The 19,777-nt window shown below is 39.1% G+C and overlaps 1 protein-coding gene across 1 annotated transcript in view; it reads left to right on the top strand.

Moving 5' to 3' along the window:
* LOC138267056 (solute carrier family 12 member 2-like) overlaps positions 1 to 19,777 on the top strand; it is a 131,190-nt gene that overhangs the window by 10,117 nt on the left and 101,296 nt on the right. Inside the window, exons 6-13 of the mRNA XM_069215904.1 lie at positions 231 to 382; positions 2,121 to 2,228; positions 3,773 to 3,896; positions 6,084 to 6,185; positions 6,901 to 7,056; positions 10,770 to 10,869; positions 11,959 to 12,070; positions 13,526 to 13,666. Coding sequence (XP_069072005.1) covers positions 231 to 382; positions 2,121 to 2,228; positions 3,773 to 3,896; positions 6,084 to 6,185; positions 6,901 to 7,056; positions 10,770 to 10,869; positions 11,959 to 12,070; positions 13,526 to 13,666 — 995 coding nt within the window. The remainder of the gene's footprint in view (positions 1 to 230; positions 383 to 2,120; positions 2,229 to 3,772; positions 3,897 to 6,083; positions 6,186 to 6,900; positions 7,057 to 10,769; positions 10,870 to 11,958; positions 12,071 to 13,525; positions 13,667 to 19,777) is intronic.

Below are 19,777 nucleotides of genomic sequence, written 5' to 3'. Positions count from 1 at the left end.
AGCCCAGTGAGAAAATCGTAATGGGCCCAGCGGGGAGGTAGCCAGCATGGCGGCAACCTTACTATCGGAAGTTCAGTGGACGGGTCATCCCATCTGCTGAACTCATAATGAGGCCCTAAGTTCTATGGTGTTTTTCTTCGGTTCACCAGGTACATAGATTCTCAGAACCACCCATCTTCTACTTTTATTTTAGGCAACCGTTTATCTGACTATTTGTATTTCCTAATCAGCCTCGTGTATTGTGAGAGATGCAACAGGAAACCTGACAGACACCATGTATCTTGGTACCTCCAATTGCCAGTCGGCTGCCTGCTTTCTAGGTTACAACTTCACTGCCTGCCATGAAAGATCCTGTGAATATGGATTGGTAAACAACTTCCAGGTGAGAATTAACCAATTCCTTTAGAAATTAATCACTAAATAAAGGAATGAATGAATGAACTGATTGTTCAATCATTCAAACACACTTTTGAACTGGACTGCATCTAACATCTTCTGGCTTTTATGAGCGGGTGCTCAGATAATCAATAAATGGTGTGTGGTATGAAGGGTTTAAAATTAATTTGTAATCAGGGTAATTTGTGTCCTATGTTTTTACATACAAACTTCAGCTCCTAGTAATTTCAAAATGTTACTGTACTGCTATAAATATCTTTGCATTTTAATTTTCACATAAATGTATTTGTCTGAAAAATACTCTTTTAGGATTGAATGCACCAAATTTATTTGAAGCCTATTCACAATGTTATGGAATTGTTTGTGTCTTTATCATTTGATTTTCATGACTCAAATGAACTGACATTGTACATAAATCTACTGGAGAATAGGCACACTGATCTCTAAATACATGTTCACCAGTCCAAGCTCTATTGTGCATGGAGAGGAGTGATGACTATAGCATCCAGACCCTGACCTTGCCAGAACTTTTGAAACAGAGGATATCTTCAAGTAATAGTGGCTTGAGCTTTTAAATCAAACTATGACATTAGTAGTCGATAGGTTTGTTGTGATTCCATTTTGAAGACTTTCAATTAGACGTCTTTGTCAAGCTCTTATTGGTTTTCAAACTCCAACCAGTGTTTCCTCAGCTCCAATACATTTCTATCTTATAAATTTTATAACCCTATATAATTCTATATAAACGTCGCTATCCAGAATAATGGCTTTGAACACCAGTGTCCTGCATGCAACAACATTAAACAAATCCATTAATGCCGCAACAATTTGCTTCCATTCTACCCATGGCAGCTGTTTCATTTCCAAAGAAGCAATAAAGACCGATCAGAGTCTCTAACGAACTAAAAAGGTCTCTCTATAAAAAATATTTGCATATAACTCTTTTTGTTGCACATGGAAAAGAGCCTTTGTGCCAGTTTTCGCTCCTGCTTTTGTCTCTAAGCTGGTGCTTAAGATAATTATATTTTTGGGTCTGCTGAAGAGAGCTTTAACTCATTTTCCTAGCTTAACACACACACAACAAAATAATTTTATGCAAATAGAGTTTTCAACAAAATGCATTTATACACGTTGCATCGACTGCAAATTGTGCACAAATTGAGCTTTTTGGTTTGAGTTTTGGAGATTTTCTATAAGTTTTGAGCTGGTAGGAACCCAAGGGCAAAGCATGAACACTAAGAAAGCAAACCGTGGTTATTCCCACTCTATCTGGTGTCTACAACTGGTGTAATTTTTTATTGTGATGTAGGATCCTGGGGATATTTTAGCAATAACACTAGAGGATGCCAAACATATGCTGCTTATGCTGTACTTGGACTATTAGATAATTATGACGAGGGCTATACTGGTTGTTTAAATCCCTGATCTCAAGTTACAGATGAGCCATAGACAAGGACCTATAACAAGTGATGTAAGGCTATTAGAACATTCCACCCTCTGAGGATAGAAATTTCTAAACTAAAAAGGAAAATGCAGAAAGACAAATAGAGCTATTGTCAACATTCCAATGTTGAATTGTTCAGTAGAATGTACTGAACAATTCTGAAAAATATAAGCCTGCAAATAGAAGCAAAGTAAAGAATACCCCAGCCTTTACAGGTTTTACATAGTATGAGAAGTGCTTGAAAAGTCAGCTTGTTTTCATAAACCCTTTCTCTCGCAAGGTTATGGCTATGTTTTCTGGATTTGGTCCTCTCATCACAGCTGGCATTTTCTCTGCAACACTTTCTTCTGCCCTGACATCTCTAATCAGTGCCCCGAAGGTCTTTCAGGTAAGATGCATGATTACCAGCACAGACTTAGCATGTTAAATTATCCCGTGGTCCTTAGTCTTTCAAATGTACCTCTGATCCCCTGTTCAAATGATAATATTTAAGTATTTATGTACTTCAATGTTTGTCCTCCATTGCTTTGTCATGCCACCTCTCAGTCACTTGTGCTATGCTTTTTGTTTTACTCACCTGTTCCCTCTCTGCCGTACCCATCTTTTGCTCTCATGCTCTACATCTCTTGGTATTGTTCCCACTTGGTCTTTCTTTTTCATTCTTCTTGTCCTTTCTTTCCTTTTTTCTCTTTCACTCTCTCTACAGCTCTTTCTTCCTTTTCCTATTTCTATGTTGTTTATCTCTTGCTTGTTGTTTCTCTCTCTTTATCTCTTTCTCACTCTCTCTGCCTGTTTCTTCTGGTCTGTATCGTTCATTATTTCTCTCTTTTCCCTTTCTATGGGCCTGATTCCGACTTTGGCTGGCGGCGGTGGCCACCAGCCAAACGGGAACCGCCACTTGGCCGCTCCGCGATCAAAAGACCGCGGAGGCCATTCTGGCTTTCCCGCTGGGTCGGCGGGCGCCCGCCAAAGGAGCGCCCGCCGGCCCAGCGGGAAAGGCCCTGCAACAAGGAAGCCGGCTCCGAATGGAGCCGGCGGAGTTGCAGGGGTGCGACGGGTGCAGTTGCACCCGTCGCGATTTTCACTGTCTGCAATGCAGACAGTGAAAATCTTTATGGGGCCCTGTTAGGGGGCCCCTGCACTGCCCATGCCAGTGGCATGGGCAGTGCAGGGGCCCCCAGGGGCCCCACGACACCCGTTCCCGCCATCCTGTTCCTGGTGGTTTTTACCGCCAGGAACAGGATGGCGGGAAGGGGGTCGGAATCTCCATGGCGGCGCTGCTTGCAGCGCCGCCATGGAGATTCAGCCCATGCAGGGGAAATCCGGCGGGAAATCGCCGGATTCCCTTTTCTGACCGCGGCGTTATGGGCTGGGAAGCACCGCCAGCCTGTTGGCGGTGCTTCCGTGGTCCCCGGCCCTGGCGGTTTTTACCGCCAGGGTCGGAATGACCACCTATATGTCTTTATCTCTTTCTCTGTCTTACTTTCTACATCTTGTGTTTCCTAAGCACAGACATTCACATAGAAGCACATACACAAACATGTGGATGTGCATGTTTGAACACCCATTATACAAATACTCCCATTCTCTCTCTCTCACACATGCACACACACACAGGCCCACACAAAACCACACCCAGAACACACATATACACAATTTGCTTGAGCATGGCAACAGTAATTTCTTTGTCGGATAATATTCTGGTGGAAATTAAACTTACGGAGAACATTTTAAACTGCTTCTTTTCTGAGAATCTTTCATCACTTTCATTCACTTGTTCAGATTTTAAATGACATAAAAGTTGAGTGTATAAAACAGTCATGAAACGTAGCTCTTTTGAATTTACTGTGCTGTCGGCGTGAAAGAGTTAGTTGACAACATTAGGGAAATGTATGATTTGTAGTATTTAAAATATCTCTCTCTTCCTTCTAGGCTCTGTGCAAGGATAACATTTACAATGGTCTAGAATTCTTTGCTGTTGGTCATGGGAAAAATAATGAACCTCTCCGAGGCTATATTTTGACCTTCTTTATAGCACTAGGGTTTATTCTAATAGGTAAGCCCCAGAGATAGCATTCCTTTTTGATGAGCTATAAGAGGTAAGAAACATGAACTGGATGCTTATTTATTCATTTTGTTGTAAAGCCATGTAAAATCTTTGGATTGTTTAAGAACACTTGAGTAGCTTGAGACAGAGAGCAAAGCAATTTAGATTATATAATTCAATAAAGGTAGCAGTGACATTAAGGGCCTCATTACAAGGCTGGCAGTCTTGTTGAACCATAGCATCTGTGGTGGTCCGACCACCACATTGCAAGTTTGGCGATCGGACCACCAATCGACCTCTGTCCCTGCCAGGATCCATGATCCTGATGGGGTGACAGTGGTCTTGGTTGTAATCAGCCAGGGTGGCGCTGAAGTCAGTACCACCCTGCTGATTACAACCTTGTTCTCCCCCAAACTTCTTATGCTGTTTTCCCCACCACGAAAAGGATGGGGGAGATCTAGTGTAGGGTCCCCCTGCCCAACACCATTGGAAAGCGCACTGTCTGCTTTGCTGGTCGGCCCCCTCTGTGCTACGAGATAGCACTCAGCTCCATTAAGGGAGCTGAGTTCAGTCTTGTAGCACTGTTCACGTCGGTCAGACTGGTGGGAATACTCTATTTCAAGGTTTCCACCGGTCAGACAGGTCAGGCTGGCGGAAACCTTACAATAGGGCGTGGGGAGATGCCACCGTCATGGCGGTGGCGTCCTCCCTGTGAGTTTGGCGATCCTGCATTGGGACCACCAAACTCGTAATGAGCCCATAATTGTATTGGCATCCCAGTATGGCTACAAATATAAGAAATGACTATTGAAGTGCACAAACCTTAGGAGGCTGCATGCCAATTAGTGTATATAAGTTAAGTAAACCAGAGAACTAAACAAGAGTCTTATATTCAAAGGGAGAAAATGTGGATTTGAAAAGTCAGGGCTAGTCTTGAAACAAGCCTACACTTTATTACAAGAATATGTGAAGGACCTGATTAGCCAAGAGGAAAAAGTATGTACACTGAAAAGTATGGTGTTGCAAAATTGAGTCACTGTTGATAAACTGTTGTTCAATGAAGCAAATAAATATATTTTTTTAAATAAGCACAAGGTAGGAAAAGGGATCACCTCAGTGAAGAAGCCTACATTGTTAGATGTCTGGAAAGTGGTACACATTTTATAGACTTCAGTTGACTTTCTTAAAATAATTGCCTACATTATATAGAAGTAAAACATGTAGTACTTAAAGATATACTAGAACTCTCAACACCTAAAATGTATGATTTCCCTTTTACCGAAGATGGTGGTGTTTATATATAATTATGTTAACAACATATATTTAGGCAAGGGAAAAAAAGGTGCAGGTGTGAACTTGCCCTATTATCTTTAAACCACTGAACCACTAAGGAAATTTAAATATAGATTATTGTCCTAAATTCTTAATTACTTTTAATAAACCTTGATTAGGTATGTGCTATCAAACATTTTCCAAGAGTTGTGAGAAAGAGATCAAGGAATTATATAATATGAGATCACAAAAATGTATTATTTTATTTAATTAAATAATCATTGTAAATCAAACGTAGAAATCATGCTTTCCTACAAGAGCAGTAGCACGTTTAAATGCAACATTATTTTTATTTATATAACAACACAATGCAAAAATGCCATTTAGCAAACAAATCTTTTTAATGACATCTGTCAAATGAATTTTAGGCATGAGCATGTCAACGAAAGGACAAAAGAAATCTGATACATTCTCATTATCTCTTTTAAAAGTTCAAGAGTTTGATAGGCCCCTAATGCAGAATAATTGACCCACTTCTGTGAGGATATTTGAATGATTTTATTGTGTAACATTTTGGTAGCATGGTTAGGTAGATTTCAATGCCATATTTTATTATAGAATTGGGCATGTTTGGTTTCTATGAAATCGTTCAAATTGCGTAATTAGAGTCAGGACTGACAGCAGCTCTTAACATAGGAGAATCATGTGGTCATTAAGAAGTGCCTCTCCAAGGCAAATACCAATCTTATCATGAATAAATGTTATTGGTGGATAGGAACCTAATTGAACATCTTTACTTGTGGACAGTTGCTATGCTGCTTAACTGTAACTGATGGTTTATCATCATTAGAAACAGTCTCTAGAATGCTATTATAATTCAACTAAACAAATGTGTTGCTGTTCTGTGTGTTTTTTTTGCTACAGCGGAGTTGAACACCATTGCACCAATAATTTCCAATTTCTTCCTGGCTTCGTATGCCCTCATTAACTTCTCCTGCTTCCACGCATCCTTGGCCAAGTCCCCAGGTAGGGCTGATCCCGGTGTCTTGGGCTTTTTAAATATAATATAGTTCTGCATGATAATCAGTGAAGGAGTAATGAGCAAGCTTAGATTGCAACAAATCCGAGGCTACTGAAAAATCTAAAAGAAGAAAAGGTACCATATTCTGCCTACAGAATGACATCATCAAATGCCAGAGAGTACATCTAAGCACTGATGATGAGTTCTTCCCAATCTTTCTGTTTATTCCTGCTTTTGTTGTAGTTGAGAATGCAATCCATATGATTTCAGTTATTTTGGTACTGCCTACACACTTTGCAAAAATTGAAGTCAGTATTTCCACCACTAAGTATTTAGTGAAGCAGTTGACACAGGAATGGGTCACCAATAAATGAAAGGAATTTAGAAAAATAAGTCACTTATACTTTTGGGTAAATATTATTCCCTTGGGTTGATTGGTGGTTTTTGTAAGCAAGTCTTATGCTGTTAGACAATAGAGTAGGCTCATTTTCTGAACACTTTTCTAGAAGATCTAATACTTGATCAGCAGATGTAGCTAGTATGAATTTCAAATGTCCAACTTTTGATTCTACTAATGTAGTAGCTGCTACTTCTGTTCTTTATTTTCAGTTACTATCACTGAGATTTGATTGAGTTCACTTAACAACTTATGATTTTCATTAGTATTGTGTTAGCGCTGTAGGAATTTGATGACATTTTTCACCATATTACCCTCTGTAGGTTGGAGACCAGCCTTTAAATACTACAACCTCTGGGTATCTTTGTTTGGTGCTGTACTCTGCTGCGGAGTGATGTTTCTGATTAACTGGCAAGCTGCTTTGCTTACCTGTGTTATTGTTTTGAGTCTCTATATCTACGTTACTTACAAGAAACCAGGTAAGTTCATCAGGTATAAAAGACGCCATTCAGAAAATGGTTAAATACAGTTTCACTCATTTTTTTTTTTGTTGTAATTAATTTTTATTAACATTTTGCTGTTGTACAAATTAAGTCATTTTAGGCGTTGACAAACGTTTATCGCGCTCATGGGTGTTAGTAATCATTTTCCCTGTACGTATTCTTAAATCTGGTATTTAACTTACTATATCTTAACAGTGTTAGTGCACCTCATGTTCCCCAAAGGTTGCGTGTGTAAGTGTAGTTTAACATAATGGCTTCTGTCACACACCTTTACATTCATTTCCCTACATAACAGTCCTAATCTAATATCAAACAACATTAACATGGTGGTGCCTCGGTTCCTTACAAGTCTATTTTCTGGGGGATATCGTGGTACAACAGTTCCGAAGAGGGGTCTGGCCCTTCACCCGGACATCGACAATCCTTTCGTGTGTGCGGTGTCACTCTAGCTCCACTCTATTTACCCCCTTCTGTGTTCTACAACTCCTGTCTGCTTCTTGGTAATCTCCTAGTCTCGTGTAATGTTATCAGTGCTATGTGATATGGCATTAGGTGCCGCTCTTCCAATGACTCTTCTTCCTAATTAATATGTCAGTTTGTTTCCTCCGCGTCATTTCCTTCTCCCATAACTGCACGCCCCCACTCCGTCAGCATCCCCTCCCATGCCGGAGCAATGGGTGTCTGGCATAGGCCCCTTGCTTCTTCACCCTTCAGGACCTGTAGTTCGGCCCCAGCCCATCTCGATACGTCCCGTCTCCATTCGGTCAAGGTAGGGCGTCTGGGTGACTTCCAGCCCAAAGCGATTAGTCTCCTAAATAGCACTAAGGCAAGATCCAGGAAGTGCTCTTTTACCTTCCCAATTGTTAATCCTGTTTTCAGGCCTAATAGGCACATAGCCGGGGTCTGAGGTATTGCCACTCCCAACAGACTCTTCAGGTCATTCGTCACTGTCTCCCATCCCCAAAATACAGTTTCAATCATGTGCAAAAAACCTATATTTAAAGGTTTGAGTTATTCAGTAAATCTGGAAAGAAGTGTGGAAATTCAAGAATAATCAGTGAGCAAGTCATCCCAACCCACAGACAAATACATGTGACTCAAGCACACTGGGAATGTCTATTGTTACAGCTGCTCCTGATATACGTTTTTTTTTCTGAAATGCTTGTCTATTTTTTATGGTTAGTTCCTTTTTAGTTCTTGCCCAGGATGGTATAACTGAAAGCCTCATTATAATAGCATAAAGGCAACTGGGATTATATAGCAGTAGAAGATTACATTATGCAGTAGGGGTGACTGAATAATGTTGAAGGAAAAGTCAAAGTGTACCACATAATGCAGTGTATTTTTAGCAGTATTATTTCACAGATTTATCATTTTAATATACATTAGTACTGTCTGGGCAAAAGTTTGATGTCTTTACTACTAGCTAAACACCTGAATACAACTGACAGCAAATGAAAGGTGAAGGTTTGACTTTTACAAAGGAACTGGTCTAGCATGAAAATGTGTTAAAAAGTAGTTCAGTAATACTTGCTTAGTTTGAGCTAAAACACGTTTTTGTTGAAATCTGCAGATCATGCAAGCAATGGTGGGTTATGTAGCACGTGCTGTAAGTCAATTCAACACATAATTCTACTTGCCGTTAGTAGGATTGATTATATTTGTTTAAAGGAGAGTTAAACACTTACCCATAACTATGCAACAACTAACACTGCATGGTACATTGTGAGCAGAGGCTGTTTACATGCATAGGTTCATCACAATCACTGACAATGGTTCTTGCTTGAGGGAAGCTCCCATCTACAGTTGAATAGATATGTTTCTACATGACAAAGAAAGAGGTGCTAAAACCTTCAAAAGCGAAGCTGGCAAAATACTTTGAGACTGTCTTGAAATTAAATATTTATACGTTGACCATCTAAATTAATCTAAATACTAAGCAAGTAGGTGATGGGATCTGCCACCTCGGGCTGTTATCTTCCATTGCATTCAATTCTTTTGATATTACATATTGCAATGGTGCATTGTCAGTATAAAACATATTTAAAGTTGCTTCTCTGTATTAAAATGTTCAATAGTAGTTAGTAAAATATTTAATCACTGAATCCTCTTCATTTTCTTTATTTTTTTAATTAAAGTCCTGATTGGTGTCTCACCAATACAGTTGTCTTGTGGAGAGACGAGTGGTTCCAGGTCAGGTCAAAATGTGTGTTGAGAGATATGTGTACATGTTTCAGTCTTCGGGCCCGATTCACTAAGCCAAGTTAAGCTTATACATGCTAAATGATAGACCCATACATGCATATCGGCCTTTGAAATACAGAAAAATTGAATTTGCTCTTGAAAAGTGATTTACTCATGCTCAATTTTACCTCAGTAAAGTTTAATATTAGAGTGGTCGTTCCATTGTGGGGGTATTGTGAGGATACCATGGGAGATCTGGGGCTACCCATAAATGTCAGTGAAACAAACATAGGTAGTAGTGGAATAATCAACTGCACCTCCACATAAGAGAGAAATACAAATAGAGTAGTGGGAAACTGTAAGCAAAATAATCATTTATCTTGGTGCCGGTCAGGTAATGACAGCCCTACTACTAGAGTTTATATTCTATTAATCTACATGAGATTATTATGAACTATTAGACAACATTAAACCCTCTGCAAACAATGAGGTTAATGATTTACAAGTTGTAGATAATCCCATTAAAGTAAGGATACGTCAAAAGCTGTATGTGAAATAGGTCCTTTTATAACATTTTCATATAGACCAGCCGACACGTGTTTCTTCACCAATGTGACTTTTTCAAGGCTGTTAAAAGTACATAAGGGTTAATTCCTTTCCAGGTTGGTACAATGCAGGATGCCTCCCCAGGTGAAACCAAGGGGTTTCTTTATGGTGAAACACGTTTTTGTTGAGGAAAAAAATAAAAATAAGTGTTCAGCTATCTTACTGGAAAGACATTGTGTCTCATACAGTTTTACACAATAAACAATAATGCATTAGCGCGCAATTGGAACACTTTGAAGTTTGTCTAGGACTATTCTTGGAAACCTGCGATTGTCGAGCCTACAACTGTAAACCCATGTGAATTCTATAAATACCCAACTAGTATTTACAATTCATCTCCAAAAGAGTTTACAATCCACACCAACCAGCACTGTTTTTTATAATAACCTTAAGAAAAAAACATTTTGTAAATGTCTATAAACTCCTTTCAAGAAGTAAGCACCTTTATTATTCAAAATCTGTACTAACAAGCTCTCAAATGCCGGGCAAATAAAACCTTCTGAAAATTACAAAGTTGATTTGTATAAAACTATTTTACCTAGTGTGCTAGGTAAATCTTTTTTACTCATCCAAGAACATCCTTCCCCACCCATAGTCTATGCATTTAGGACCTTCCACTGCTTAGTTTGTAAGTTCAGAAGGGATTGAATAACTTGACCTCTAAAGAGTTCCTTTTACTATGTATATTTAGCAATATATTTTCTTTATTAAATACAGACAGTGTTACTGAATAGAAAAATAATAATATTTATAGATGCACCTGTCTTACATTAACTGTCTTATATGTTGGTTACAATCTAAGTTGGACGTATGCATTCTGGGCTAATAACTTGCCTACCTAGCCTAGTTTTCTCTGTCCTTTTACATTGTCATAAATTGGGTGTGCTCTTTACTTATAGATGTTAACTGGGGATCCTCAACCCAAGCACTTACTTATCTACATGCTCTTCAGCACTCCATTCGGCTATACGGAGTGGAGGACCATGTCAAAAATTTCAGGTATCTGTACACCATTACCTACTATCATTATGATAATCTGGAAAATAGTGCTTGGTTAATATAAAATGGGTTTCAACTTAATATATTGTTGTTGTTTCTAGTACCTAATACATTGCTACAAATTTTTAATTGATTCACTTTGGTTTGCTCTGATCACTGCCTGAAGTTGTATTGATGTGTATGTGTGATAGAATGTGTCCGCCATTATTCACCCTTGCACACATTTTCTGTGACATCGACAACCATTTCTAATGTTTGCTTTTGGAATATATATAGATTCAATAGCATCTAATTATTACTTTATAAAATACGAATCTAACTCTTTATCCACAATACACAAAAGACTTTGTGAAAATACCTATTATCCATGCTCTCTATTTTGCTATTTCTTGTGTTGACTCAAACTTAAATATGTTTACAAATGCGGAAGGATATAGTTATTGACACGTTATTGATATAAGAACAGAATGCTCAGCCCTCGAGTAATTGAGGTTTTCTATGTAACAGTTTTTCTATGTCACACCTGTCACTGATTTCCTAGATATGAAGCCATGAAGACACTGTAAGGCATAAATCAAAACTGTTGTTAGGCAATCATTTAATACATTAATTAGCAAATGGGTGATGATATAGACATTTTCAAACAAACTCTAAAAAATTCTTAGCAAATGGCTGGTCAAAATCAGAAATATATCTTGCATGTTTACAGGTCTGCCCTTATGACACTGCATTTGTAAATGCTCAGTTCCCATTTTACTTAGGTGCTTGTGCATTAGAGTAATCTTGTGCAAAGGTGCTGAGTGCATTTGGTGGCATAGTAATTGAATGTAATTGGATTAAATGCAGAAGCTGCAGAAGCTGCAGCTGCACTCATGACAGTCCTGCAGGAGGTATCCTTAAAGATTTATAGTTATTACATATACTGCGTGTGCAGTACTTGCATACATGCAATCATTTATGGACCTGTTTTGCTGTTTTCACTGATTTATAGACAATACAGCCCCTGAGTGTAGATTCATTGCCAAAGAATCTGTTTGTACATTCCGTGGATACTGCGGTTAAAATGTAATTTGTCTTTTTTTGTCTCAGACCTCAGTGCCTTGTTTTGACTGGAGCTCCAGTGATACGACCTGCCTTAGTGGATTTGGTTCACTCGTTTACAAAAAATGTTGGCCTTATGATCTGTGGACACATTCACATTGTAAGGAGACATTTCATTTTATATATTGCTTATAGAGTTCTTTATTGAAATGTTTCAGCTATTAAGAATAAGCTGTTAATGGCATTATTCTGAATGACCAAATGTGTGTTTTTCTTTTGTAATTCCCACCAACATGGTGCTAGCCTATCACCTTGTTTTGGTTTTCAGTCGCTCAAATAATGATTAATAAAAATTTAGCACCTGATTTTTGAAGTTGTGGTGGGTTATAAATTCACAAAAAACAGGGGTAAAGTAATTTTCTCGTATCTGTAATTTCCAGCAGTGGAATACCAATAGCCTAATAAATGGAGTAATAATGCTGGTAATTCCACTACAAAGAATCTTCTGGTCTATATTACACATATTGAAAACATTGCATGACTATTGCTTTTTGGGGTATAATCCTTTGTGGTTCTGTTCTCATCTAAGCCCTATGACTTAATTTGATGGCAAGCATACTGCTTGGTGGAAATTCCACTTGAACGGGTCCGAATGTCTTCTACTGAATCCTCTTGCTGGCATCTATGTAATAGGCAGTCAGTTGCTACATCTGAATCGTTTTATTTTTCTAAGAAGGTATATTCAGTTTCTGTGGTATTTTTATTTAACAGTAGAATTGGCCAACTGTTTTAACTGGATGTATAACGATCATTGTCGAAATGCACAGAAGCCTCAATTTGACTAAGTGGACACCACTTTTAAGTGTTCATGGGCAATTTCCACCTGGACATTCAAGATGCACTTCTTAGTGCTTTATGTTTGCATTGTTAGATCCAGCTCTAGAGTAGGGGATTGCCTGGAAGGCCCCAACACTGACATTCTTTTGCACAATGACATTAAATAACCTCAATTCTATTAATATGTCTGTATGTAAATAGGGTCCATGAAGGTGCAAGGCTAGCATACCTTCTGGAGTTTGTGTATAGGTGCTTCACTCGCTTGGGGAAGACATGCAGCAATAGAAAACTAGAAAACTAGAAATATAAAAGATTTGCAAGAAGTAGACTACACTGGGGATCCAGGCTGGAGTAACTCACACAAACCTGTCAACATGTGTGTGGAAGGTAGTGTTGACTAAACCTGTCAACATGTGTGTAGAGGTTAGTGTTGACTAAACCTGTCAAATGTGTTTAGAGGTTAGTGTTAACTCAACCTGTCAACATGTGTGTAGAGGTTAGTGTTGACTAAACCTGTCAATATGTGTGTAGAGGTTAGTGTTAACTGAACCTGTCAACATGTGTGTAGAGGTTAGTGTTGATTAAACCTGTCAACATGTGTATAGAGGTTAGTGATGACTATCAACACATGAAACCATTAGTAAGTAGTCAAGTATTGTAAGTGAGCTGTAGGCATCCTAGGTGACTTTTGAGGAACACAATCCATGTTTTATTGAAGGAAGTAATGTTGTGTTTAGATAAAGCTGTGTATTAGAGTTCACATCTGCTCTTTTTACAGGGATTCCAAAGACTGTCTTTGAAGGAAATGGCAATAAATCAAGCTAAATACCAAAGGTGGCTGATACGGAGGAAGAAGAAGGCTTTCTACTCTCCTGTGTGTGCCGAGGAATTCCGACAGGGTGTACTGTACTTGCTCCAGGTGATGATCTTAATACTTAAAAGCAACAGGCCTGACTAAATTCACACACTCAGATATTATTGTTTCCATATCAGCATTGGATTGTGGGACCAACGATATCCAGCATTAGCTTACTGGAGTAGGAATGGGATGCTGTATTGGTATGAATAGCACGTACATATCCTTAAACATTTGGGCGGTCATTCCTACCTTGGCGGGCGGCGGTCGCTGCCCGCCTGGCAGGAACCGCCAGAAGACCGTACCGCGGTCAAAAGACCGCGGCGGTCATTCTGTCTTTCCCGCTGGGCTGGCGGGCGACCGCCAAAAGGCCGCCCGCCCGCCTAGCGGGAAAGCACCAGCAAAGAGGAAGCCGGCTCCGAATGGAGCCGGCGGAGTTGCTGGTGTGTGACAGGTACAGTTGAACCCGTCGCAATTTTCAGTGTCTGCCAAGCAGACACTGAAAATCAATGTGGGGCCCTGTTAGGGGGCCCCTGCAGTGGCATGGGCACTGCAGGGGCCCCCAGGGGCCCCACGACACCCGTTCCCGCCAGCCAGGTTCTGGCGGTGAAAACCGCCAGAACCAGGCTGGCGGGAAGGGGGTCGGAATCCCCATGGGGCGCTGCTTGCAGCGCCGCCTTGGAGGATTCACAGGGGCAGCGGGAAGCTGGCGGGAAACCACCGGCTTCCCTTTTCTGACCGCGGCTTTACCGCCGCGGTCAGAATAGCCCCAGAAGCACCGCCAGCCTGTTGGCGGTGCTTCCTCCGTCCCCTACCCTGGCGGTCTCGGACCGCCAGGGTAGGAATGACCCCCTTGGTGAAGAAGTGGAAATTACAAAATTCTATAGGATTTGATAACCTCCTGATTACTGCTTGTTCAGGCATTTATTATAAATGTTGATGAATACTTTGAATAACCAAATGATTTTCAAGAAGGTTGAGAACTAGAATTCAGTTGAATTACAGTTCCAGGAAACATGTTCCCTCACTTTGCCACAAACAGGAAAGCTGTCCATATTGGTGGATTTATGGGGAATATGATTTTCCATTATAGCCTTAGAGCCTGCCGTAGCGGGCTATACCGGCCATTAAAGGCCCGCTTCGGGTCAGGCCTTTAACAAGGGAGGGGACTTTAATTGCCGGTATAGCCTGTATATACAGACAACTGAAAGTCAAGGAAAGTCATAAGTCTTCCTGTGGTTGTCTGATGATAAACAACATATGCATTGTATGTTGCCATTTGGATCAGGTGGGTAAACAGTTTATTCTATCAAGAGTGAGTTTTACAACACGCATTGCATGGTTGAAGAACCTGGTCGTTCTTGTCCTCTCCGCCCATGTACTTATTCTAATCAAGTATACAGGTGGGCTGTGGACTTCGGCCATCTCACCTCAGACCGTAATGGGGGAAGTGCTCTCACCATGAATTGTAGTGAGTACGTATACATTACGCCTATCCGAGAACTTGACTGTGAGCAGCAGTTCATTGGAACGGAACACAGTACTCTGGGATTTCTGGAGCTTGTTGCAAATAAGCTCCTGCGGAAATCCTTTGTGGTTACCACAAACTGTACTGCAGGCCACAATGCCGTCTTTGTAGAGCTCACTGAACCGCTTTACTCCTGTATAGAAATTTTCCACATAAAGGTTATAACCTTTGTGAAGGAGTGGCTAGACAAGTTCCCATACAATCCTACCTGTGACCCCTAACACGGGAAGGCAACCTTCAGGGTTTAGGGTGGAGTCCTTCCCTATATACTCTCTCAAGCTGTACACATAGCCAGAAGTGCTCTCACACAGCATGTACAGCTTGATGCCATAGAAAGCCCTTTTGCTCGCAATGTACTGTCTGAATACCAGCCGCCCTTTGTACAGGATCAAGGACTCATTGACTTCATATTCATTCCAGGAGTATAGATCTCTGGAAACCTGGCAGACAAATGTTCCACGACAGGCTGAATTTTGAGCAGCCTGTCATGGTGTGGATGGTTCCAGGGCAATGCAGCAGAATTGTCATTGAAATGCATCATGTGCTGAAATAGCAAAAAACTATCTCTGCTCATGTACGGTGTGAAGATGGGAGTTACCCCAATCATGCGAGTCGTCCAGTAGGACTGTAAGGAGGGTTTCTGCACTAACCCCATTTTGAGTGTAAGGCCCAAAAATATCTTCAACTCTGCCAACGAAGTGGAAGTCCACTGGCATGCCCTAGAACAGGGCTCTAAAGTGCCTTCATGCTCCCTCAGCAATTGTTCTGCACGCAAATTTGTGTGCTGCACAGTTTGCTGAAGGAAGTCAACATCCAGAAATAGATGGACATAGGCGACTGGCAAAAAGTTGGTCGTATCGACTTTCTATCCAGCGTCACCAGTAAAAGGTGGAATTTGGGGCTAAACTAAATCAGGGGACTGCCAAGAGAGCACTCACTCTGTGCTTGCCGCAGCACACACCTGTTCTCTGGGTTGGGCTAATCCTCTGTTGTCAAGCTGCACAGACTGTCCTCGCACAGAGACAACACGACTGTCCTCATTGTCTCCCTCATAATCACTGGAAGAGGTGTCGTTGGATGGGACTCCACCGACTGAACAGTCACTCCCAGATTCTGACCCTTTGTCCTCTCCCTCAGATGCTGTCTCAGTATCTGCTGCTGCCTCAGAGCTGTCCACCATAACCGAGTTACGACTTCAGCAGCAGTCATCCAACAATACACTATCTCTCCTGGCTAAACTGTCAATCTAAAGCACTAGCCTATGTAGAAGGCAGATGGGGTCACAAAATTGCTTGTGGGTGTTGGTGTGTGATTTGTGCAACAGTAAATGTCAAGTCAGCTTACCTTTGCTTCTTCTCTGAATCAGCATATTCTCTGAAAACACTGAAAAAAATAAAAAAGACACTATTACTTCACCTTACCACATATGCATCATCCAGCCCTTAGAGCTGGTGGCACCCAGTGCAACAGTCATTTTTGTTGCTCCCCTCCCAGAACTCCTCCTCTAATTCCCTCTGTACCACCCAGCAAAAGTGTCCCTCATCTCTTCATAGCCCCCCTTGCACATACATTTCATTTGTTTTAAAGTGCAGGTAACGCCTGGCTTCAGTAATCCACTCAGCTAAATACGTATATATCCTTTCCAGCAGGCATATAAACCATCTGCGCTACTTTATGATGTCAAAACTGCCACTAGACAAAAGACAGATCTACTACTTCTATGTAGAGAGAATGTATCCCTAGACAATATATATATATATATATATATATATGTCAAACAAAGAAGTCTGGCAGTGCACTCCGTTAAGAAGAATATTCTTGTTTTATTGGTGCAGTGAACAAACAAACAACGCGTTTCGACTTGGCAGTCTTCTTCATGGTTTAAAAGTCCTTTCTTTCTGTTGTTATTTATACATTCAAAATTAGTAAGCTCTTACAATGCATTCTGGATGTTGAAGTACATTGTGTTTTCCTTTTTATTCTATTTCTTCAAAATATAAAACTACTCTGTCTCAACCTGTCTATGATAACTACACGATCTATAATATAACAATTTCTTATGTATACCTCAATGCATTTAACTAATAAATGATAAACAATTTTTACAAGAAAGGAATATCTCATTAATATAGTTAGTCTACCCTCTATATAAATCATCAATTCACTCGAAGATGGTGAGCCAATTTATGCAGAATTCTTACAAATTTAAATATTAAATACCAACATATAATTAGATTGTGACCAATTTATCAAATAATAAATTCTATTTATACTGTTATTATTCAATTTCAATTTTTTTTGATAGTATTAAAAAAAATAATCAAAGATGTACAAAAAGTTCCTCATCATTATTCATCCCAAATGGTATCTTAGTTCTTAATTTGATAATGTACCTAGATTCTAATTGTCTTAGTTTACTAACCCTATCACCACCTCTTTCATGTTCTGGAATGTGGTCCAAGCCAAAATATCTTAAAGTTTTCCAATCAATATTTCCATGAGTTTTTAGATGTTTGGTAACAGCATAAGATAAATCATTATGTTTAATGGCTCTGATATGTTCTAAAATTCTCTTTTTAAGCATACAAATTGTACTACCTACATACTTAGCACCACAATGGCATTCTATTACATATATAGTAAATTTGGTATTGCAGGTTATTCTATGATTAATATACATATTAGTGCCATTGGGCATTTTCACCAATTTCATTGACTTACCAATTTTACAAGCTTTACAATTGTTGCATTTGGTAAAACCTTGTTGTTGCTTTACTAACCAAGATTGTTGACTTTTCAAGGATAAATGGCTTTTCACTATATAGTCTTTAACTAACGGGGCCTTCCGATATGTAATCATTGGTCCTAGACTGGATCCCTGCATATCACATGCCAATGTTTACTTAATATATTCATTATCAGTCCACTTTCCTTACTATAGGTCATTATCATCCTTACCCTGTTTTCATCAAATAAGTTATCTTTTTTTGTTTGCTGTGAAAATAACAGCTCATCCCTATTAACGTTTTTCATTCTTTCTAAATTCTTCATCAACATTTTGTGGTTATACCCTCTGTTTCTGAACCTTGTTATGGTTTCCTTATATTTTAGTTGTACTTCCTTTTCACTGGAACAGTTTCTCTGCATTGTTACTACTTCACCATATGGAATGCTCTTTATTAAAGGTTTAGGATGAAAACTTTCCCCATGTAATATGCTATTTGTTGCTGTTTCCTTGCGAAAAACTGTTGTTAATAATTTATCATTCTCAATGTAAATTGTGATATCTAAAAAATCAATCAAAGTTTTACTCATATTACATGTAAATTGTAATCCTATATCATTTTTGTTTAAGTTTGAGAAATATGTCTTAAATTCCTCCTGCGAGCCATGCCAAATGATGAACAGATCATCAATAAAACGTACCCATAAGGCAATTTTGTCCAAATACATGTCATTTGTTTTTCCCCATGCTATTTCTCTCTCCCACCAGCCCATTACTAGGTTGGCATAATTCGGAGAAAGGGAAATCCCCATTGCTGTCCACATATTTGCTGATAAATCTCATGATTCAATATAAAGATGTTATTTTTCAAACACATATCTATCATGGACAGTAACATTTTTTAATGCTCCAATTCAGCAATGTTTCTTTGCCTTAAAAAGTATTCACATGCCTTAAAACCAATGTCATGATTGATAGATGTATACAAAGAAACTACATCAATGGTAACCAACAAGTATTCATCACTCGAATTTATATTTGTCAACATTTTTTGTAAATCTCCTGAATCCTTTATATAAGAACTCAATGTCATTACAATAGGTGACAAATAAAAGTCTACATAATCAAATACTCTTTCGTAGAGTGAGTCACATGCAGAAACAATTGGTCTGCCTGGTGGATTAATTAATGATTTGTGAATTTTGGGTAAGAAATAGATTGCGGGTAAAGTTGGATTTTCCTTCTTTAGATACTTGTATTCATCCAAATTAAGCAATTGCTGTTGATGCCAGTCATCCAATTTAGAGTGTAGATGGTGAATCATCCGATTTATAGGATTATGGCTGAGTTTCTTGTAGCTTGACTCATCCTTTAATTGTCTATATGCTTCCAAGATGTAACTTTGTGTATTTAATATCACAATATATATATATATATATATATATATATATATATATATATATATATCACATATCACTTTTATATATGTGTGGTTTCCCTGGGGGCCGATCGTGGCTCCCGGAAAAAAACATATGGAAAAAAGTGTTTTATATATATATATATATATATATATATATTATAGAGAGAGAGAGAGAGAAAGAGAGAGATTTCTCTGTCTCTCACTATATATATTTATATTTATATATATATATATATATATATATATATATTTTTTTTTTTTTTTTTTTTTTGCACAATTGACAAGTAAGTCTGGAATGCGGCACTCCCAGGATATAAATCAACTTATTCTATATTGCATGAGATACTGCAAACACCCGACACCCAACACGTTTTGACCACCAAGGTCTTGATCAAGAATAGTGAGCCGTCCATTTTTTCTGCTTTTTAACCCTTTCCCCATCTACTACCATTATGTGGCATTCTGGGATATGTAGTTAACACAGAAATTGCCCAAAATTAA

The sequence above is a fragment of the Pleurodeles waltl genome, chromosome 12, assembly GCF_031143425.1.
Source record: "Pleurodeles waltl isolate 20211129_DDA chromosome 12, aPleWal1.hap1.20221129, whole genome shotgun sequence".
Lineage (NCBI taxonomy): Eukaryota > Metazoa > Chordata > Amphibia > Caudata > Salamandridae > Pleurodeles > Pleurodeles waltl.
The sequence above is the reverse complement of the archived record's forward strand: the minus strand, read 5'-3'. Positions and strand labels throughout refer to the sequence as shown.